Source organism: Channa argus, chromosome 2 (genome assembly GCF_033026475.1).
Source record: "Channa argus isolate prfri chromosome 2, Channa argus male v1.0, whole genome shotgun sequence".
NCBI lineage: Eukaryota > Metazoa > Chordata > Actinopteri > Anabantiformes > Channidae > Channa > Channa argus.
Window position 1 is genome coordinate 8,082,321 of NC_090198.1, and position 24,264 is coordinate 8,106,584.

The 24,264-nt window shown below is 41.0% G+C and overlaps 1 protein-coding gene across 1 annotated transcript in view; it reads left to right on the forward strand.

Annotated features, from left to right (window-relative positions):
- LOC137111645 (thrombospondin type-1 domain-containing protein 4-like) overlaps window positions 1-20,205 on the forward strand; it is a 35,804-nt gene extending 15,599 nt beyond the window's left edge. Inside the window, exons 8-18 of the mRNA XM_067495109.1 lie at window positions 12,267-12,471; window positions 14,639-14,814; window positions 14,998-15,094; window positions 15,313-15,510; window positions 15,629-15,758; window positions 16,173-16,377; window positions 16,471-16,644; window positions 17,415-17,588; window positions 17,735-17,914; window positions 18,321-18,465; window positions 18,573-20,205. Coding sequence (XP_067351210.1) covers window positions 12,267-12,471; window positions 14,639-14,814; window positions 14,998-15,094; window positions 15,313-15,510; window positions 15,629-15,758; window positions 16,173-16,377; window positions 16,471-16,644; window positions 17,415-17,588; window positions 17,735-17,914; window positions 18,321-18,465; window positions 18,573-18,715 — 1,827 coding nt within the window. The 3' untranslated portion in view covers window positions 18,716-20,205. The remainder of the gene's footprint in view (window positions 1-12,266; window positions 12,472-14,638; window positions 14,815-14,997; window positions 15,095-15,312; window positions 15,511-15,628; window positions 15,759-16,172; window positions 16,378-16,470; window positions 16,645-17,414; window positions 17,589-17,734; window positions 17,915-18,320; window positions 18,466-18,572) is intronic.
- The last annotated feature ends 4,059 nt before the right edge of the window (window positions 20,206-24,264 follow it).

Below are 24,264 nucleotides of genomic sequence, written 5' to 3' on the forward strand. Positions count from 1 at the left end.
AGGCGCTTGTCTTATGTTTCTAACAGCTTTATGAACAAAAAGGTTCCTGCAGGTGCAGAAAAACACAAGAACGTTTAAGCTGAATTCGTTCTATATAGTCAGTCACAGTTTCTTCCTTTTAAGGTGAAGACTTGCGAAAAACAAATGGGGCCTCAGCTTGTGTCTGCCATCAACTTTCACACAATGAGTATATGAAGATGATTTTCAACCACAGATAGAAATGGGAAACAATGTTCTGCTGCTATACTTCTTGGCTGGAATGACACCCTACAAGCAGTAGCTGCGTGCTTGCTTCGGGCTAGCAGACCGTTTTCTGTCTCCTTTTGCAGACTTTGTTGCCCACTATCAGCTGTTTTTTGAATGAGGCAAATAAAAACAGCAGCTTCTTGCAGCCACACCTTGCCCCTCCCAGCCCAAGTGGCTTTTCAACCTGCTTTTTTCATCAACTGTCCTGCCTTCTTAAGTCAGATACATTGCTCCAAGGGAGGAATCCTGGGACCAACATGCCTGGCCTTGCTAATATGTATCCCAGATGCACAGCAATGATGTGTTTTCTCTTCCTACTTAACAGATTAGACTATTGGGAGGACGTGGATTAGAATACAGGGATATTTTGCATTTAGGATTTGTTATTCATTTTAAATATGGCCACCAAGATGTGAAATGAATTGCAGACTTGTGTTCTGCATCCTCCTCCTCCTCTCTTCCTTCATGTAGCGTTTCCCACCATCAAACATCAGATACTGGAAGTTTGGAAATGTGACAAAGAATAAGAAAAGCAGCTGAATATGGCTAGTGTGTGTGTGTGTGAGACAGACCCTGATGGTGTATAGTAAATGTGGAGCCCACCCGCTGTAGAGCGTGACTCTGATGTGTGTGGGTTTGAGGAATCAGGTGCCTGGAGCCAAGGTTGCTTTGGGCCTAACCCACATGTTGAAGGAAACAAGGACCTCAGGGTATAGTGGAGAGTCAGCCTGGCCCTGCCTGACCTCTGGGCTCTGTGCTTCTTTAATAAGATCTGTCTACATCAGAGGTCGATCAAGAGACAACATCTGTAGCTTCATTGTGATGGACAGGCTGCTGAAAAGCCCCCCCCACCGCATGTCTGCAGCTGTTCTTGCTTTTCTTCCTACTGTGATTACTGTACAAGGTGCTTTGTGTGTGTGTGGTTTTTGTGTGTGTGTGTGTGTGTGTACAGTGATTCACTGAATCATTCATAAAATCACTTCTCTTTTTTATTTCACTATGAACGTGTCTCAGCTTTCAGACTTCCAGCTAGCTGCAGGTGTGGAGATGCTTGTTTCTTGCCTCATTTCCCCACAACCAATGCCTCTGCTTGCACTGCAGAATATTGGAAACGGTAGGATGGTGTGACTTATTGAATATAGTGCCAAAAGGCATATCATTATCCAGCAAATATTTGGCAATCTGCACAGCTGACTTGTTACGTGTGTGGGTGCAGACATATACCTCAAGCTTTATAGCAGCTGTTAATTTTCTGTGAGATGGTGTTTAAGACACTGCAAATTTACAGCTAGTAGCGACAGGGCGTATGGAAATGCGTATAATGTAGTAAGTCGTCGTACAGTGGACCACATCATGTCAGTATCTGTCTGACCATCGGTCATCTCTTTGTCTTATGTGCCTTGTTCTTCCTTTTCCCTAAAATTAAACATTTTCCCTTTTCTCAACAAATAAATCAATAAATAAAAGCTTATAAGCTGACTTACAGCAGCAGCTTTATTGTCCCGTGATTGTTTTTACATTGAGTTAAGATATGTTTCTTATAATGCTGGTAGAAACAGATGCTCCTTAATTCACAAAGATCCCAAATAGAACCCTTGGCTTATCAGCCCACCTTTGAACTTTATTCATCACCAACTTAATATTCAATCTGTGACATTGTTAATAACTCCCAAAACTCATAGAGATTGAATGCACTCTATACATTTGTTCATGTTCTATTAGATTTGCACATACTGAAAAGGATACAGCGAATAAACACTGCAGTAAAAAAAAGCCTTAAAGTTACGGTAAATCTTGATTAAAGATCTCTCTTGCAGCAGTTTTAGTCTTTCTTTCTTAAGCTTCTCCTTAAACCTCCCTTTTCAGTATGCGTGCCCTTGTCCTTGGTCGATCTGAGACTTCAGGGCATACAGCAGATCGTGCAGCAGGCTGTTGCGATGTCTGTGTGCCACTGCAAAGCAGAGCAGTTTTTAGGTGTCTCACACATAAACCAAGCCCGTGTGAGCAGAATGTCCCTTTGTGCAGAAACAGGTCCAAACACCATGTCCTTCATGTGTTTGTTCTGTCCATATAATTTTATGAGAAAACCAACTGTCAGATGCGAATATGAAGAGTGTACTCCTTCCCTCAGTATGTCCTGGTGAATTAGGGTTTAATGTAGTGGAAACAATGGTGGCGTAATAGGAAAACCATATGATGGTTCGGGTCTTTTTGGCAGTAGTAGTTGGGCTTTCAGTGTTGCAACGTGGCTTGTAATTAAGTAAAGCAATCTTTTTGTTTTCTAACTAAATTCATATAGGACTAATTCTGTGTGAGATTGTTCGGGAAACATATGAACTCCATTTTGTTTGCCACTTTTTCTGCTTTGTGTTGTAGTATAAAGAATGAGCTACTTTAATCCTATAATTCCTATTGGTTGGCACCCACTGAAGATGGCATGCCCACCTGCCAATTATTTCCACAGTTTAACCACAGTTTGCTTACACATTCATTTCAGCCATGCAAGAATTTCCTTCCTCTCTTACTTTTTTTTTTTTTTTTGTCACATTGAAAATATTCCCAAAAACTTCCTCTCTGACTTCCAATTTACTGTCAGCACTAGCTGCCACACTTTCCTTCATGCCTCTTTTTCGTCCCACCTCCCTCTTCATCCTATTCAGTTTCTAACTCTCACTCTCCCTCCCCTAAAAAAGCTCTGGTTCCTCTACCTCCACCAGCTGCACCTCCCCCAGCTCAGTTTACAAGGGAAGCTCATAGAGATCAGGTCTGTAGTGAGAGGTTTTATTTGGCATTCTCAGTCCTGCAGAGGTGAGGAAGAGGCTGACGAGAGCAGCCACTGGACACGTGTGGAAGCCTGAGTGACTTGTTGTACATTTCCTGTGGCCACATGAGAGAATGCTGTCAGGACTGGCTCTTCTGCTGCTTGTCTGCCTCCACATGCGTGTGCAGGGGAAGCTGCGGTCACAGGTAGGACACTGCTTCGCCTCTGTTGGGTACTGGAGGAACCTAAGCGAGGTTTTCCCAGGACCCGTTTTAGGTTTCTCTGGTTGCAAGACTTGCACAATGCATTGCTCGATGAAAGTTTCTTTTGGACTCTGTCTTTGTAGTAAGGTTTTAGATGTGGTTGACATGCTGCCACATGCTTGTCATCAAGAAAAATCTTGTGTATTTACTGGACATAGGGATTAGATTAGCTCTGATTAAGACATCTAAATCTGTGGATGTGGACATGACTAAGCCTGGTACTCGATTCCAAGCAGTTTGTTGAGCTTGTAAGTAGCGCTAGATTGTGCCACTATATAACTTGGAGTCAGTGCAGCCCCATGACCCTGATCCATCCACTGAGTATTTACAGTATGGCTGTATCCACTGTGGCTCTGCTTGAACAGTTTCTTTTTCTACTGCACATTAACAAGCTGCTTGTACAATGAGATTTCCCCACTATTGAAAGTCTTAGTGAGTTGGGCCTGTCCTGGGACTATAATGATGTACTTGGAACTTTTTTTAAGGCATCAACTGCAAGCTAGAATTAGGCTGTGCCTCACCTGTGTTTGCTAATGATTAATGCGGCTAGCATGAGGTGCCTGAGGTTCTTTATGTAAATTTGTGAAGCACCAAGATCCCGACCAAGATGTTTAAATAGGGCTGTCAGTCATATATAGCTGAAATGTTAAAATCTGTCAATGCACAACATGCAGTTTGAGTTGCTGGAAATAGGCAGGTGAGACTGCATCTGTATCTGGAAGTAACATAGACATGTGTCACATGTGACATTTTCATATTAAATCTTACTGAACCACCAGCTACCTTTGATTTAGTGTTGTCTTGTATATGAAATGTACTCCATAAGGACAAATATCAAATCATCCTCTTTTTGAAGATGACACAGCATGTGATTCCAAGCACATCCATCATTTGGTGTTTGATGCAAGCACATACACTTGCAATATTCGAAAGAGTGTTTCAGTGTTAAATGAACAAATCTATGCATTGCCATTAACATCCACAGATTTGATGCACCTACTTAGATGTTGGGGGGAAAACAGACTGAATAGGAAATGATCTATTGTTGCAAAAATCAAGTTGACAGAAGTCATCATGAATGTTTTATAGAATTATTACCTGTATTATCTAATTAAATGCTTGTAACATGAGTCCATACCAGACTGTACATTCATCCTATAGTACACAGAGAAGAGAAAAAAATTGTTTACAGACAAAAAAATAGTATGTTAACTTAAAGGTCACATATTACATTTTGTGTCAGGTAAAACCCAACTACTCTGGTCTAACTTCTTTGGAACAAACCAGTCTAATATGAATAAAACGATCGGTGGGATTTGGGAAGGGAATTGATATTTGGCAGCAGTTACTGATACAATACATAAAAGTCTTTTTCCAAAATCATGCTTTTGTGTTGTTTGTTTGTTTGTTTATGTAAAACCACATAGACCTGGCCAAGATGGCAGCATTACATTAGCCATTACAGCCAGCGGGAAAATGCACCTAGTTACAGTAATAAGATATGAAACAATTAGCCAAGGCTTTCTGTAGGTTTGGATGTCGCATATATTAGAGAAAAACAGCATCTGTGTCTCATTGATGTATTTAATCGATGAAACAGTCAGTCATCATCTGTATAGTTTTGGTTTTTGGATGTTTTAAGTGAGAATTAAACCCAATACCTCTCATTTGGTCAGTCTGTTACTGGACAAGTCTATTTAAATCAGAGTAGTGATGAGAGAAGCTTATGGATTGTAGGCTCGTACACCATATGACCTGCTATTTCTCAGTGTTTACAAGAGCCTGTAATGAAGACTCCATGCCCTTGACCCCAGTCCACAGACGAGGGCAGTATGTGGTGTGGATGACGCCTCTTTTATTATTGGGATCAAAGGTCACACCACTCGTGCTTACATCTTTACCCACCACTTGTTCGTGACTGCTGCTGGTAGAAAATCCTGTAGATAGGATTTTAATATGATGACTTTTAATCCTGCAGAATTGTCCACACAACACTAACATGTATTTGAGGAAGTAAAAAAAGACACAAACAGCTACCATAGGAACCACAACTGCCACTTGTTCTGTCCTCAGCTCATCTTGTCACAGTTGTAGTAATTGATCCCATCTTGGTTTGACACATGTTACTATTGATTCTAAGAAACACTGCAGTATGTTGTGGGGAGCACAAAGCTGATTGATTACCATCCAAACACCAGAACTTGTGTTTCTGTTTGTGGTTACAATCCACAGTTAGTTGTGTATTGACTCTTGTTAGTATTGACATGAGATCTGAGGGTACGGAAAAAATGTAATAAATCTGCAAGTTTTTAGCTATTGATGAAGTCATATGTTCCATCTAGTACATTAATAACTGGGCCAGAGTCAGAGTTTGATTCTTCTAGGAGGTCCCATAGAAGCTTGTCTTTTAGCCATAACATCATTTGTAATTTAGGAATGTATTTCTGAAAGCTTCACGGATTAAAAATGTGGTTGACAGTTATTATAAAAATGGGGTATAATACAGTAAGGGTCATATGTACAGTAGTATATTTTACTACAGTACACAGCAGTTTAAACAATTAGCGCTTGACTTCAGACAGATCTTTCATCCTCCCCCAAATTTCCCAACAAATGTTCAGCCATAGATGGTTCATTAATTAAGCTACTGTACACTACTCCAGGAGGTGGCTGGAAATATCTCTGGTTTATGTTATGATCCTTTCAGCTAATATCTTTTAAAAGGAGAATCTTCTAAAGGGGTCTTATTTTAAATATTTGCTTAGTGGATTTGCTGTATACTGTATACGTGATATGGTAAAAGACTGGAATCTCTCTGTCTCGTAGTATTACCATAAAACCTGATGGCATTCAGTCCCTCTCTATAATGGAAAAAGTTTTGGGGTATATTTTTGCTTAAAAAAATATTATTATAAAGTTAAACTGTGTAGCTTTAAAAATTAGCTCTTGAAAGATTAAAAAACCCTCCAATCTCTTAAGCGGCTTCCCTTGCTACACTACTACCCTGAATATAGAGCTTGACCTGTCTGATGTTAAGCTGCCAGGAAACAATTGCTGTTCTGAGAAAGGTTTTATAGTCACTTCCTTTTGGATGCTCCAAATCTCTTTGCATTTAAGCTCAAATCTGTGTCAATCCATAGATTTGTCTATTTAATATTGAAACACTCTTTCGAAGATTGCGCGTGTGTGTAAGTGTTTCATACACAAAAAGACAGTAAATCAATGGTAGCTAGTGGTTGAGTCAGTTTATATGTATGTCACACGTGACACATGTCTATGTTACTTCCAGATACAGATGCTTGTGACGTGCAGACTGAAGTAAAAGCAGTCTCGCCTGCCTATTCTCATTAAAACCAGTTAAACCTCCACAGCATCCTAGCATGTGGGAGGCAGATGCTGGTAGCTGTGGCAACCAAAATGTGCACTTCACATGCAAGGGAGATGGTTTATTATCATATTATAATCTTATTTATCCCGATCACAACATAATTTGAAACCTCTTTTAATCAAACATAGTGACATTAGATTATTATTTTTTTTTCAGTCCACGAGATGTTTGTAAGAGCTCAGTAATGCCATTTCCAGGCCCAGCGTTGTGTCACTTCCACTATAAATTCTTTGTCTTTGTTGCTTCTGTATACTCAACCTGGAAGTCAAGTTAGAGCTATATTGCTTTTCCAGACCAGCTTGTGTGTCACAGCTGACCAATTTGTGATCACTTCATTTGCTATTTGCAAAAGAATGCAACAAACTTTCTAGGTGTGAAGACCTTTAGAATTCCCCAAAGTCATCACTAAAACTGCCCTTTCTATCCCCATCTACATAAATATTTTTAAAATACCACTCTACTTCCATGTGTTTTTGTAGTAGAAAAACATAGCCTGCTCGACGTGTACTGTGGGGAACTGTGTTAATGTTACACTAGCTTTGCAGGGTAGGAAACCCAGGGTCTGCTGGCATGAATCCGTAGTAATGGAACTTATTTATTCATTTTGTTTACAGCAGCATAATTGCATTGGTACATTTGAAGATAGTGAAACCATATTCTGAAGAGACAGCAGTCTATGTCTCTGAGTATTATTATTTATCTTGCTTTTTGTGGTCAGTACGAAAGCTTCTCAGCTTTCGCCAAGACCCAGGTTAGAAGGTTCTAGTGGGACCTGAGCCTCAGCCAAAGGGGATTCATGTGAATCCAGACAGTATTTGCCCGAAAGACATTTTGCATTTTTATGTTTTGAGGCTGATTGATGCTAATGTCTGGAATGTTTATTTAACATATTCATAACAGATCAGTTGTTTGAGTCATGTTGAGCCTTAAAACACAACACATACAGTTCATCAAACAGACTAATGAGATGAGTTCCAAAGACGGCATGAGGAGTCTGAAAGATGTATAATATTGAAGCATGTGCATAGTTTCGTATTCGGGCTTCTTTTTCACTGCCCACGCTTCAGTGCTGCTGATGCAGTGAATCTCCCTTGGCCATGAGCATCTGCTGGTGTCAGTAGGTCAGTCTTGAGGTTGGTGCAACACAGAAAACTCGAAAGCTTGAATGCATTTTAAAAGTATGTAATGTATAAGTATCAGCTTGGCCTGTGTGACAAAGAGCTGTCATACCTGAGGGCATCTCATCTAACCTGGTGAAGACAGAAACCTGGTCTCATGTAACAAAACCTCGCAAAAACATAGAATCACTGCAAAACTAATCCAGTTCATTTAAGGTTCAGAAACACATTCAAACATTCTCTATCCTTATTTTTTTTTTTTTTTACCACAGCTCAAGCTTCACTTATTCTAGTAGATATGGGGGGGGGGGGGGGCTTTAAAAGCCACAACATTGTGTTCTCTACTGCTGTTAATTTGAGCATGATATCATTACTTTTTTATTCATCTTTGCATTCCCGGAGTGGAGCCACAAACCAGGCCTCCTACAAAGATAAAAGCACTATTATTGCAAGGCAGCTGGGAGATTGTGCCAGAGCTGTCAGGAAGAGGCTGTGCATGTGCAACTGTATATCTTGACATTGTGCGTGTTTGGTGTTAGGGGTGATACAGATGTCTGATTTTTGCCACTTTCCCCACGCTTTTAAATTGGTTTAGACAATTTTTCACTGCCTCTAAATCATTATTTCAGAGAAGAGACGCCTCTGCACAGATGTCAGTGAAATAGCAAACTAGGAATAATATCTACAATTACACTCAAACAGGCAGACCTAGGAGCCTGCCCAAATCATCACTCATTCCTAGGCTACAATTTAAAGCTCAGGATTAAGTATGTGGCCTACAGTATGTAAGAGTCTGGATTAAGATTAAGTAATGTGTATTCCGAGGAATTATCACCTGACTCTGCAGACAGCTGTTTCCTTTAAATCCACTCTTCTCTACGAAAACTGAATGTAAATAAAATACAAATATGGTAAATGTCTTGTCCAGTGGGAGACAGTAAAACAATACAAAAGTTCAAATTTTGACAGGATGACAGTGGTGCTTCTTCATTCTCTGTGTCAGCGCTCTGGTGGAGTCTGTGGTGTCTCTCAGTGACCCTTCTCATGGCACTGGCTCAGCTATCCCCTTTTTCTGTTGCCCCACTTTTACTGTCTCTGTACTTCCTGCCAAATACACATCGCCATCGTTTCTGCAGCTTTTCTGCTTCCATCCCACATCTGTCATCTTCCACCAGCCACCAACTGTCTGACTCAGCCATTCCCTCTGTCTCTGTCTCCAGGTGCCCTATGGCTGCCTCTGCCCATTTACTGTTCAAAACAAACCTCATCTCATCAAAATATCTCCCTCAAGTGTCTGCCCAAGACCTTTCCTGCTACAAAAAGCATCTCCTGCTACCTTCATTAGCCTCTTTTAACCTGCATATTGTCCTTCCATTCATGTGATTGGTCAGTGTATCCTTCAAGCTGAACACAGCTGTTAAAATCAGGGATTTATAATAGAAAATAATGTTATTATGCCTGCCCTCCAATTAGGCAAGCATATTAAAAGCATAAAAGCATGGTAAAATCCTAATATAGCATGCAATAAAATGGTTGTAAACTCAATTTATGAAATTAAAATAAACATCAAATCTGAGACAAAAAAATCCAAGCAACATGAAGCAACATTTAAAATGTCTGACCCGTAAAATCTAATAAACTGTTTGCTAATGTTCACTACACTGTATAAAATGTATAAAAATATAACATCTCAATGAACTGTTTCTAGCTTATTTCCACTGCCCCCAAATATCCAAAAAGGATAGTGACCCTAAAAATAACTTCATTTTAGGACCAAACTCACTTTATTTGTTACAATTAACATTTATTCTTACAATTCACAGTAAGAATAGGCTAATAACCAGTTTAGTCGAAATTATTGGAAGTGTTCAAACATTAAAGCTACAAAGTGATTAAAAGTGCTGCCATCAGCTTGTAGTTCAATAAAAGAAACCTAAAAGACTAAAACTCACCACTCAGGATGTCTGTATCTAATTCTATGGTCTTCTTATTTTTTCTGGGAGTATAAGAAATCTCCAGTGACAAGTGCCTTTGGCAAAACTTTGTGTGAGTTCAGTTTGTTACAGAGACTCTGCAGAATGATGAGTTTAACCCAGATGCATCTCGTGGGAAAATACCATCAGGATTTACTTTAAGGTGATGTTGTTTTCAGCGACCGTGAGTTAACTGGGAGTTGCCTCCACGGTCTTGACACATGTAAGCATTTCCAGATGAAGGTGGGCTTCAGCGACATGTTAAAATATCCCCTTATAGCTCTTGTGAAAACAGGGCAGTTTCCCTCAACAGATGGCACAAACCTCCCACAGTGAAAAAAAACGTTGATGCGGTCTCAGAGTGAAGGAACTAGACCAAGGCGTCAAAGCTGCCCCCTCGTTCATCAACCACACTGTGAGGAAGCGGCTGCCCTCATGTGTCCTGACACCAGTGACGCCTCATTTTAACGGGTTCACAGTTGAGGTCACATTCATCTGCCAAAGCCTGGAGGGCAGATGTGACAGCGATGGGGATTGTGTAGGTGCAGATGGGATGTTAGTAAATTGTACAGCATGCTACTGCAAAGCTACAAAGTTTACTTTCCACAGCAAATTTAATAGTGCAACCATCCAAATCATTAGATAACAAGTAGCCCCTTAATGCTCTAATGCTTCCTGTGCTGGAAGTGTCAAACCTCTTGGTATGTTTTTAAATCCACAGCCACAAAATATTAAAATCACAGTTCAACTAGGCTATTGGCTTAATAAATTACACTGTGTATACTCCCCGCCTACATTAATGTGTTATTTCAGACATTTTCCCTTCCAAGTGGCCACAGATAACCTCTCATCATGTCAGCCTCTGTTTTATGAGAGGAACATTTTTCCTTTTTCAGGCAAATGTTGCCTATTGCTATAACTGTTGTTGTAGTTTCAAGGGAGTTGTGGTGAAAATGGAGACAGGGAGGAGATATTCATTGATTGTCATGTCACCATCAGCCCACCACCACTACATTTTTATTTGTTTTCCACTGGGGACTTAGTACAGCCACTTTAAATGTCCTCAAACGTGTCTTACCATGCATTATGTGTTCTTTATCGCTGGGCTGTACAATTCTGAGCTGCTTAATATTCACTGATGTGTTAAGCGAGGCCATGAAATGCAGCAATGCTTCCCTGAATGTTATTGTGTTATGTTTAATGAAGTTTTCCCCCCTGGCTTTATTCTGCCCCATGCTGTACTTCAATATAATTCCACATTGACCACAGAAGCGTTTGGCATTTTTTTTTTTTTTTTTTTCAGGAGTCTTAGTCTGCTGTTCTTTTCTCTCATCACTTATTTCCTGTGTAGAAAGAGACACTTCATGTTTGTTTTGGCCCAGAACCGAGTGAGCTGCCATGGGTGAGAGAAAGCCAGACTCTCCTCTTTTAAGTTCACCCCTACTGCCTTCGAGCCTCGGCCACTGTCTCCACTTCCATGTCTCTTCTATGCGATTTTCTTTTACCTTCCCCCTTATTCTCTTCTTGCTGTCAGTCTGTCTTTCTGTTAGCATGCAGCTGATTTACAGCTGCTCTAGTAAAACCAATGGAGAAGGCCACCTTTTCAGACTTGTTATACACTTCTTGTAAATGTGTTAATGTCATTCATTTTTACAGTTAGTTTGGCACCTCTCAACCATGTGTGAAGGTCAAGAGCCACACATTAGTTTCTGTCGTTGTGGGAGTTAAAATGTTGTTTTAATGAATGTGGGGGCTCAGCACATGCATTGGCTGCGTTACCAGACAGAGCTAGAGAGATATATCATGTGCTATCAGGGGATCAGTATAGAACTCAAGTGAGACCTAAAAACTGACTAGACGATTGGCTCACAACCAGTTACAAAAAGGCTTTGTGTTATTAGATTTTTCCCACTCTGATGCACACTTGGTGGTTGTTTTTTCTTTTCTTTTTTTTTATTGAGGACTGTGGTTTTTTTGGGACTTACTTGGGCTCTGCAGTAGCCACAGGCGAGTGTGTGTTGAATGTACAGTAGCTCACTGGGACCAGTTTTGGCTCCTGCACCACCTGTTTGCACAGTGAGTTGCTTTTACTGCGGGTTTGAGTGAATTTATGGACTCGTGATGTTAACTGTTCTATTTTTTACTGTCCCTGGGTTTCCTGTAAATTATCTCCATCAGTGTGACACAGAAAACTCACACCCTAGAGATCTGCGAAGGAAATTGCGGAGTCTGTGCTGAGACATTCATGACCAAATGAGGCCTTCTGGAGATAACAAGATTCCTGCTCATTAGTTGTTTTGTCGTGATTTGTTGTGATGTTGTGGCTGATTATGTAATTTAATACCAATCAAGTGAATAAGTATTGTCCACAAACAATACTCCATATACAGTAAACCATAAACCACTCTGTTATTGAGCTCATGATCTCCATAATTGATATTTGCAGCTGTTTCACTATTTTACACTCCTCATTTCATGCCTTCTTATTTGAACTCCCCTTTCTCCTCTGTGTCCCAGAGTCTAGGCTGTGATGAGTATCTCGGATCAGGAAAGGTGATGGACAAGTGTGGGGTGTGTGGAGGAGATAATACAACCTGCCGGCTGGTCTCTGGAGTCTTCAGACACAGTTTGTCCAAGATCGGCTATCACAAGATAGTGGAGATCCCAGAGGGAGCCACCAAGATCAACGTCACAGAGATGGTGAAGAGTCGGAACTACCTAGGTGGGGAAAAAAACACTCGTCGGAATAAAACGGAACTGTAGATTCACAACTGAAACCCTTTAGCTAAGTGGCGGCGGTCTTCCTGCTCCATCCTTTTGACTCGTTCTGACAACTGTCAGCTCTGAGCTAGTTCACGCAGTAAACTCGAACCTTCTCGTACTTTCACACATTAAAGCCTCCCACAACATCACTCACTGCCACATTACTTGTTGTGCAGGTGCTGCTGCACCTTCACCTGGGCCTCCACTTGTAGCCTGAGAGTCTACAGTGTCCTGTGGGCGAAAATTATCAGTTATTCCACATTCTGTACTGTAGCTCAACTTTCTGTTTTCTTCTGTGAAGTGATGAGGTAATAGTCTAGATGCCAAATAAAAATGCTGCATTCATGTTACAATCATTCCATGTTAGTTGAGTTACATTTGGGGGAAATTAAAGAAAAACAAAACTTGTTCTTTGCTGATTTCCACTATGTTAAAATTGTGCTTAAATAATACAGTTCTGGCATCTGGTAGCTTGCTTGAGAGCGGGGTTTTAAGTTTTTCTGTAAAGTCACCACAGTGTGAGCAGTAAATAATGCTTAAAATCGACGGAGGTCACTGAACTTGTATTTTGTGGTGACTTCAATAATAGGGTACAGTTTAATAGGCTGAATGCCAGAAATGTTTGCATGTAGAGAGGTTGTAATAATGGAGGCATTGGTACTTAGTGGAATCTGACTTTTACTTTCTGCTCTGAGCTGAGCAGGCTTTAAAGTATGTGAAATGTGAGGCCTTACAGTGCTGGATGGAGTACTTTTGTTCTGTCACAGCTAATCACAGGTTTGTAGTTTCATGAGCTGCAGAGTTCTGCTTTGATCCCATAACAAATGAAAAAAAATGGGCCTCAGCCTTTTTCCACTGCTGTAGTTTTATTTTTGACACTAATAAAGTTCAAGGAAGATCATGAAAGAAACTAGTAGGTTGAGGAAATATTTGTGATTTGATATGTTGACATTAGACAATTCAATTCATTAGCTGCTTGCAAAATGAGAAATCCTGTATTGTCCCCCATCACTGTGGTTATAGGCTTACAGTGGAGCCTCCGAGTGAGACATAGCACACAGATAATTGATGTCTTCGTAGACACAGTAGTGGGTCATATTCAGAAGTAACTGTTGGAATGTCAGACATTGTTTAATGAGAGCCACACACATGCTCAGCAGTAGGTGAAGAGGATGAAGGGAACGACCCTGATTGTCCCCCTTTTGCCGCTTACCTCGAAAAAAGTTTCATTTCTTTCATTAGAGGACCTCACTCCTCAAGCCTCACTATCCCGTTTAATTAAGGTGAGGAATGTTACCGCTCTGTAAAAGAAGAACAATGAACACAGATGGTCGATTGATCCAGTGGTTACCTTTCTACTTGGATGCCAAATACACTCTGCTTTACTTTGCTCTAGTGTAGCAAAGTACATACCTCTGAGTAATTCACTCAGTGTGGTGAAGTACTCAGAGGTATGTATAGCCACTCCCACATAGTCACTTTCATGTACCCATTTAAATGCAACTTCTGCAACTTTTAATCTCACACACAATTTTGTTTCAGAAAAGTGCATCCACCACCGTTGTAAGCAAACAAGAAGTCTTTGCATAAAAGAAGTCCCCTTTCACTTTAATAACATAAAACAAGCCCAAAAAAATCCAAGGTTAGAGTATGAAAAAAGTAGCAAGAGCACCAATTGTATCCTCTCCATGTCCCAGATTTCTGTCAATAGACCTCTGTTCTATGCTGTGCATCTCTAATAGTGCTTTTAGCTGTCCAAACACTCTTTTAAAAGTCTGTCTACTGTTACGCTTCTAATGCTTTTCTAATGGCCACTTGTACTTAATCCATGACATTAGTGGAAAACATTTCAGGAGATTTTGTTACAGGATTTGCATGCAAGATTTGGCAGCTCACACAGATGCAACATTTGCTTTGAACGTGCATGTAAGAGCTCTTATTCAGTTAGCTATAATTACCATTTTAGGGTGGAGAAAGTGTGTGCGAGAGGGTTTTTTTAGCTACAATTTAAAACATGCTTTTACGTTGAAGAGTAATTATGTGGACAAAGTTTCACTCGTAATTTCCTTTTGTTGGGCATCAGGGGTGTCAATGGTAATTTTGTGGTTGTTCTGTGTTTATTCCAGCTCTCCGAAGCCGATCAGGTCGATCCATCATTAATGGAAACTGGGCAATAGATCGACCGGGGAAATACGAGGGAGGGGGGACCATGTTCACCTACCGCCGCCCTAATGAAATCAGTAGCACAGCTGGGGAGTCCTTCCTCGCTGAAGGGCCCACTAATGAGATACTGGACGTTTATGTGAGTAACAGATGAGCTTGAAGTGGACACCAAGAAACTTAATGTATTGACTCTTCATTTTTTGTTATTCTGAGAATAATGGTCTGGAGCCCAGAGTTTTCAGAGCACATATCACACTGGAAAAGGGCAAATATTTGAAGTTGAAGAGTGTTTTGATTTGAGTCTCATCCACCTTTCCCTCAGATGATCTTCCAGCAGCCAAACCCTGGTGTTCATTACGAGTACATTCTCCCCTCGGAGAAACTAGCTGAACCTCAGCAACAAAACCACAAAGCAGAAGGTAAGTCTGACCCAATGTTTACTCTCACAGCTTTGTCTGATTGCTCAATATTTTTTATACACAAAATCATTCACTGTAAAATTAATGGTCAGATCAATAAAATAGACTTACACTACTTATGTTACTATCCAACCAAATATATTAGTCATCCATGTCTAATGTTCACTTTACCCATCCAGTCACCACAGTGCATCTCTTCTTATGTGTCCATGTCTTAGGCAACACTGTGAATGGACAGGGTGGATATGACCATCCTATTAATGCTCACCAGGAAAACTCAAACCCAGCAGGTGGGGGGAGGTACCCTCCTCATCTCCCCAACACCCCGGTACCTGCTCCACAGTCTCCCAGACGTGAACGAGAATACAACTGGAAACTGGCTGGTGCCACAGAGTGCAGCACCTCCTGTGGTAAAGGTGTGGACACATTCATGTCATATTATTTATTGATGCTTTAGGTTTTTAGCTGAAGACATCCAGGGGGATCAACCCCTAACCCTAATCTCAAATTAGGCCATGGATATCTATGTCTTAGGCTTCAGATACTCCGTCTTTCACTGTGTCCACCGGCTGAACCATGTCCAGGTGTCGGATGCTTTGTGTGACAGCAGCAGCAGACCGAGTCCACAGGAAGAGGCTTGCAGCCTGCAGCCATGCCCAGCATTGTGAGAGACCACACTCCTCACACACTTGTGCACACTGCTGAGTGTTACTACATTTAAAAGACGTTTTACCAGATTAATCTATCCAGACATCTAGTGTAACCTGGCACTGAGAGGTGATGAAGTAAAATGCACTTTTAGGATCACAAGTGGTGCACGATGCTCTGTGATTGGCTAATTCAGGGAGATGGAGTTTTGTAGCCAGCGTTCTTCTATTTGTGTTTATTTTTGCGCAGCATACTTGTTTTAAAATGGAAGAATAAAGGATTTACAGATGGGCCAAAATATTTTACAAATTTCAATATTGCATAGTAATAAAGAGTCCAAACACACTTCCAGATGAACAAATCACCATAGAAACAACAAAATAAATAAAGTAGATTTAGCACCAAGCCTTTGTGATTTCCATCTGAGTAGCTGGGACATTGGAGAGTGGTCAGAGTGCAGCAAGACCTGTGGCCTGGGTATGCAACACCGGCAGGTCCTGTGTCGCCAGGTTTACGCCAACCGCACCCTCAACATCCACACGAGCCGCTGCCGCCACCTGGAGCGGCCTGAAACTGCCAGTACCTGCCAGCTGAAGATCTGCAGTGAGTGGCAGATCCGCTCTGAGTGGACCGCTGTGAGTGATAATGCGACTGAATCGCATGCCTAACAACAGGTCCAGTCTTCTCTCCAAAGTACCCTATTAACCATGTGGTCTGTGTGTCTGTAGTGTTCTGTGCCGTGCGGGCTGGGTCAGAGGTCACGCGAGGTACGCTGTGTCAGCAACGTGGGCGATTTAGTTCCTGATGAGGAGTGCAACATGAATCTGCGGCCCTTCGATGTGGAGAACTGCGACATGGGAGCCTGTGCCAAGAGCTGGTTCTACACTGAGTGGGGCAATAAGGTAGGTGTTAGAGTCAGTGCTAACATACAGCTTTCATTCATTTCTACTAACAGCAGGAGCCATTGTGTAGGTCTGTCTTTATGCATCAAGCAGCTGTTCTTGATATTATGTAGAGCTTTTAATGCTTGTGAAATTTAAACGTTTAAGCTAAAGTTTCATTTGTCCAACAAATGATGCTCCTTTCTTGCAGGAAACATCCATCCCTCTAAATGCCGTCATCTACAATGGCGTACAAAGGAAGTAACAGTAGAGAGGGCGTCACTGCCTTTATCCCAAGTCATTTGTACAGTAGATGTTTAAGAGTCAGATGCAGAGTGAACAAACTGTTACTGTGGAGAGTAGGACTGAGGATATTAGAATGATTAAATAGAGAAAATAAAATATAATGTACTGAGGAGGAGTGTAGGGAGGTTTTTCCTGTTTTGAGCTCAAATCAGAGGACTGTGGTGACAGTGCAGAGTAGAATGACCAGCAGGTCACTGCGAGGAAGGAAGAACTAAGCAGATGACAGGTGCTGCAATTTTTGTTTCACAGTAATGAAAACACTTAACTGTGCAACATGAAGACAAAACAATACACCAGGAAATGAATTCACCAACCTCAGACTTCATGCATGTAATGTAACCACAAAGCAAAGCAACAGGGTTGTTCAAAGGAGCCAAAGGCCAATCACTGACAAATCATTTTGCCCTTATAGTGTGTGTACTATAATTACAATCAATCACTGTTGATAAACTATATGAGTTGTAAAGTGAGTGTGATCTCCACAGTGCTCTGCTGAATGTGGGATGGGTGTCCGGACCCGCGGTGTCCTCTGCCTGACCAACCACATCAGCAGTCTTCCTCTGGAGGGGTGTGGCAGTGAGAGGCCTACCGACTCTCAGGTCTGCAACAATGGTCCCTGTGAGAATCGCATTGAGTGGTTCACAGGCCCCTGGAGTCAGGTATGAGGACTGGAGGTCAGGCTGAACTTAGGGGGACTGTTGACTGTACAATGGAGTATTTATATACATGAGATATTTAAAAGTCACATACTAGGACTTTGTAAGTGAAATCCATGTGATTTATGCTGTTGTTGTATGCGTCGCAGTGCTCTGCAGAGTGCGGTGCAGGCAGCCAGCAGAGGTCAGTTGTGTGTCTGATGAAGTCGGATGACGGATTCACCTTCATGCCACCGTATGAGTGCTCCTCTCTGGAGCGGCCCCTCAGCCAGCAGAGCTGCAAACTCAAGGCCTGTGGAGCAAAGTGGTACCACACTGAGTGGAGTGCTGTGAGTAAGCTGTAAAACCCTCGTTCACTGTTGGGATACCGTTAAATAAGGCATGTAGACGTGCACGTGGTGATTTGTGTCCAACAGGACTGATAATCTGGGTTGACTCGGTGTCCTATACAAGATGCAGAGGTTCACTAAGAAAGTAGGCCCCTCGGCACAGACAGAGTGGATCCACGCATCCTACTGTATATAGGAAATCTAGATTGCAAAAGACATAGAGCGACTACAAATGGGGCTGTCGCATTGTTTCTAGTCAATTTCTCTGTCTGTTTGGTAATTTCTCATCTTTTTGTAATCTATAAATTATTCTGTATTATTACGTGTCTAGTTTTGGTCATTTGTGGATTTTGTTTCTTTGAGCTCTGTGACTTCACACAAGTAATATTTACACTAATCCATCCAGTGTTCAAAAACATGTGAGGGAGGTTTCCGTGTGCGCGAGGTGCGCTGCCTTTCTGATGACATGCTCTCTAGTGAGAGCTGTGATGAGCAGCTGAGGCCAGCAGAGAAGGAGAACTGCAACCCTGAACCCTGCGTACCTCACATAGGTCAGTCCTCTCCTTGGGTTTCACTAATCATTTTTGGCATCACCAGGAACACGAGGGCCATTGTGGTGGATGGTTAGCCCAGTAGTAAGATGTTCTATCTGTTGCAGATGAGAATTGCAAAGACAAGTACTTCAACTGCAATGTTGTGGTCCAGGCTCGTCTCTGTGTGTACGATTACTACAAGACAACGTGCTGCGCTTCCTGCTCACGAGTGACCCACAGACAGTCGACTCAGCGGGGCCGCAGCTAGCATTCTCTACTATAGTCCCTTGGCTCCCTGTCGGGCCAGACCCTGTACCTACTGCAGTCACTCTGGTCCTGTGCCAGTCAGCCAGGGGAGTGCTGGACTAAAATGGACACTTGTTCTGTTTAGCCAAGGACGGGAACTGAAGAAGGAACATTTGTGTTGGCTCATTTGGAGAAAGCTATACCTAACAGGAGCTTAGAGCCTGATGGGGTGACAGAGGTACCAACCCTAAGAAGCCTACAAAACACTTTATGGATTATAACCACAACTTCTAATAATTCTATCTTGTTTCACGGAAAGCAGTTTGCAGTCATGTTTAACAGCTCCTGAAGTGGATTACCTAAGAAGAGGCGAGCACCTATAAACATTAAACTATGTATCGACTGTATATGCTCTAATATGATTATTTACGCGACAGTACTCGGGTTTACGGCACGATGTCATATGAAGTAGGTCCTGTCTCACCTATATCCAACTATTTAACACCCACTTTGTTGACCAAAGACAGTGACAGAATAAGTCTCAAACCATTTCTTTTGTTGCTGATGCTGTATCCTTTACACATCCTGGATTCACAAGAAAAATATTTGAATTCTTTGTTGTCCAGATGGGGTTTTTCTGGCAAACTGCCTTTTTCCCACAGTACCTGTGCCCCATGATGTATAAATGCAGCCTTTGTAATATGAGTGTATATATGTATGTATGACATGAGTGAATGTTAAGGGTCTTTTTAAGGGTTGTCAGACAGTCCTGCCAGCAACCGAAGAGAAAAAAAAGTCCCTCTTTATTTATTTGTGTGGTTTATCGGCCACCGGTGGCCCTTCCGTGGCTGCAGGGATAAAACACTTGCTGACTCTCACAAGCTCTAAACTTACTGTAGGCATTCCACAGCCTGCTAGATGCTACAAGCAGATGGTCAGAAACTCTCGTGTATTTTGGTGCTTTTGAGGAGAATCAAACTGTAAACTGTATATCCATTATTTCTCTTTGGAAAAATGATCATTCCACATTTAGACAATCCCTTATACATAAGCAATCACAAATTCACTGAATTATTCTTGTAACATGATTCAAATTGGATAGTAAAAAAAAATCACGGCAGTATTTACCACGATGAGATTTTAAATAACAGTAAATCTTTGTCTATGAACAGTAACTTCCTGCCATAACAGGTTTTTGTTTACTGCTACGTAAAACCTGCACAAATCTCTTTCCCTCCAAGCACTATAAACATACCTCTGGTCTATAAGTACTGTATCTGTATAAGGTTCTGAATGACTCAGTGTGCATTTAATTCCATTGTGAATTTGCCAACATGATGGCATGATTTTTGACTTTCCTAAAATAAATCAATATGACTAAAATAACAGAATCTTTAACATGTGACTGCAGCTAATGACAAGTCTGTATTTGTCTTATTTTAGGTTGACAGCGTTCAACAATTGATTTTCATTGAGTTCTGATATTTTCCGGAATAAACACAATTACTGGTTGTTATTGCACTTTGCAGGTAGTTCAGTAGTTGATTTGGTTCGTTTATCACATGCTCTGATTCTGATTCATGTCACCCATCTTGAGGACAAAGGTGGAATTACAACAAACGCATTTACAGTAAAGGCTCCACTTATTTGGATGATATACATAATGATTTACAGCTGCTTCACAGACCAAGAGAAAGTGTGGCCATTTATTTGGATCATAGTTCAGATCATCTTTGCGGTGTGATGTCCTACTTTGCAGAATGGCTACATAAACATGTCTTTTATGTTGAGGACACTGTAGAGACAAACTACACAATTAGATATGTTAATCAATGTTTACAAAGAGCATCAAAGAAGAATAAGTATTAAAAAAGCAAAACATTGTTTTGCAGACAACAAAGACTCTGTTATATAAGATGGGACTGGAAACGTGGTGAACCATATCCTGTAGATCTTATTGTTAGTGACAGCAGATGATGATATGACTAATCTTGTCCACAGAGAAAGGACTGAGCCACTTCCTCATCACTCTGGGTTAACTGTCAGACGTGGGACTGCACAAAAACCCTTCACCACAACCTGAAACTGCCTGTGTTCAAAGATCAGACAACACTTCTCTCTCTCTCTCTCTCTCTCTCTCTCTCTCTCTCTCTCTCGTTCCTTGTGCAGAACTTGTCCCTGTGGTTTGGCCTCTTTTTTGTTCCACTCTGCATCAAGGCTCTCTATTATTGATGACACATCAAAATTTTAAGGAATGTGTTTTCTTCTTCTTCTGTCTGGAGAGTTTGATTTCTGTTACAACCCTGCTGGTGGTTGTGATCTGGGCCATCTCAATGCCCAAGTTGACCCTCAACATGTCAGGACCTCAACAAAGTTTTTGAGCAACAGAAACTTTGATACTGTATGAGCTTAAACTTGAACCTGGTTTGATGGCTTGGGAGAAAGCAGGTTTGTGAGGACTTGAGGAAAGTCTCATATTTAAGCCTTTGGTCTGATATCTGAGGTGTAGCAGTAGTATTCACCAACACAACAGGGGACAATATGTCAAAACGGTCTTCTTGAGTTATTTACAAAGTAGATTACCTGAAAAAAAATTCAATTAGAGCAACAAAATGTTGGCATGTTACAGAGATAATAGTCCCGTGTAGAACAACAACAAAAGGACATAAAGTATCATTTGGACTGTTACATCTTGTATTTTAAGTTTTTAATGAAACATCTTTGAACGAGTAATTTATGGATTTCATTCACACACAAGCTTCAGAACTGGCACTGCATGTCTGCAGGCTGAAACTGCTGCTTTCATTTCGCTGCACTACATGTTGCAGGTTGGCATGTGAAGAATTGTTTGGGGAGAATCTGTAGCCTGCTTTAGATGGATTAGTGAGTTTGTGGTCGAATTACAAGTCACTGCTTGCATTCGAAAACAGCTGAAGGAGAAAAAAACCCAGCAAAGCTACTCACCATGTCATCATCCATAATTGTCTTGTGATTGGGAGTCCCACACAGCTGCTGAAGATGATGGAACAATCATTACCACAGTTGAATAATGAACAGTAGGTATATATGAATAATCTCTTACACCCCAAAGTGATGTGTGACTTGTTTAAATGTAAATTATTTTTAAATGAACACATTTTTTTCAGTACAGCACCCATCCATCCGTTTTTTCTAGTCCTTTTGACTAGAAAACCTACACATGCTTCCTCTCTGAATATCAAGTCCTCACTTTTCGAGCTATTAATTTGAACAGGAAAACAACTGGCATCCACTGACAATTAATCCCCAGTAAGTCCTCATTACATGTGGCCTTTAAAACAAAAGAGCAGAGCATGAGTAACAACAACATCTCAGGCGTCTTCATCCATTATGATGCTGCAGGCTGACAGCTGAAAGCCTTGACACTCCACAGATACATGGGTACAAGGTGTGACCCATCCTCCTTAGTGGAGCAGTAGCTGGAACAGGCTTCAAAGAGGAAAAACAAGGATTCAAAAAAGAAAAGATAAAAATGAAAAGAAAATCTAATCTCTATCCGATTTTAACACATCAGAGATCAGAGAAAACATCAATTACCTGTAGGACTCTGACTGCCCTCTTCCTGTCTGCATGTTGTTAGAGAATTCATTCAGCATCCATTCTTTAATCATCACACCGTCAAGCGCATCAAACGCTTCTGTGGATCTCGGCAGCCTCGATTCCAGGTTCATCTTACACAGCAAAAGCCTACAACATGAGTCAAAACACCTTCAGTACAAAAAGTGGATCCACTGACAAAATACACCACTTATCCCCACATTTCAGATTCTTTTCATCCAGGTTTCACATGCCTCATACCTGAGGAAGGGGATACTAGTTTGGTACGTATATGGGCACAAAGCTACTGACTTTGTGACACAAAGCGTCTTAAGGTTAAATTTGTTATAATACATACAGAATCCCATGGTATTATTTTGTGTTTGCCGAAGAAAACGCGGCGTTTAATAGGTTGTTGTAGTGTTGGTGACTACGAGCGTCATTTGTAACATTACCACCTGATGGCGCCAACATTTCAAACCAGACACCCAGGGATGTTTGCTACAGGGGGCGACAGCTTGAGAAGCATCAACCTAAAGAAGCAGACACTGGCTAATTAGAGGACTGAGGTTTTCTTTTGGTCTTAAGCTACAGAATAAAGGTCACATTGGTATGTGTCATTGAGGCCTCTTTGAGATGACTGCCATGACTGAAATCATTAAATTATTTAATCACTTACTTCAATCTGTCTGAGTCAGAGTGTTTGAAAACTAGAACACTGCTAAAATATTTAAGACCTCCCTCAGGAAAAAGAGCATTGTAAAATAATTGCAGAATACCAGCAAGTGATCTCTTTGTCTGACAAGATGACAGATGAAAAGGATGTTCAAAACTGATCCGGTGTCACATACGGCTTTAGACGATTCTAATCCAAACCTACGGCGGGTCCTTCTATCTGACACCAGACGCATCAGCAAGACATGCACTGTCTGTTTTTGCGAAGAGGTTCAAATAAAAGAATCCTAATTTCCAGTATTGTTGTCCTTTGCTAAAACGTCATGGTCCTGTGACTTAAAGTTCAGCCCCTGCACATACAAAAGGTCGCACCTGTCAACACATGCAAGACACACATCTGGAAAAGGAAAGTACAATAAAATCCTGAGAGCTTTAAAAGCTTCTACTCTGGGGTCATTTGGGTAAGGACATAAAATTGAAGGCCTTGGCTGCATTTTAATGATAAACCCAATGCAAAACCTACATTCTTGAACTTGGTTTAAAAGATCCAACTGTGTAGCACATGACTTTTTCAGCCCTTCCTCTATGTTACATTTCACAGCGATACACCAGGTTAGTGAGGATTATTGGCCATGAATACAACCATTTGGAGATTAGTGTGACTCAGGCTTCTGGCACAGCCGCCTGAGAGGAGATGGGTGCAGGACCTGCTGAAAGGCCAACATACTGCTGGCCTTGCATCCCGCGAGGATTAGTAATGGTTAAGTAAATCAATAAAAGCATGCTCTTGTTGATGAGATGCATAGTCCTCTGATCACAAGTCCTACGTATATAAAACGTGCTGTGTCCACCCCAACATTTGAACATTTGTTCGTTGTCCAACCAGCAGACAGAGACAGAAGTATATATATATATATATATATATATATATATATATATATATATAGTGTAGATATGAGTTCTCACATGATGTAGATACAATAATGCGAACAATATAAACTATTACCTTTCCTGACCAAGTGCAGAAATTAAAAGTAACTTGTGTATAATCTCCATTGGAGGTATCGAGGCACAGGAAATAAATGACAAATACATAACATACGTATTTTATGTTGTCCACCATTTTAAACTCCAAATACTCATAAAACGCAAACAAATAAACAAATAGCTGGAGAGGTAATGATTTCTTTTAGGGACTATCTGCCTCGCTACAGGGAATATATGAAATGAGAAAACATATCAAAAAGCATTTTATTTATATAGATTTATGCGTCAGATTTGGTCAGTTGCTCTAATAATTGTGTAGCAGCTACCTATCAC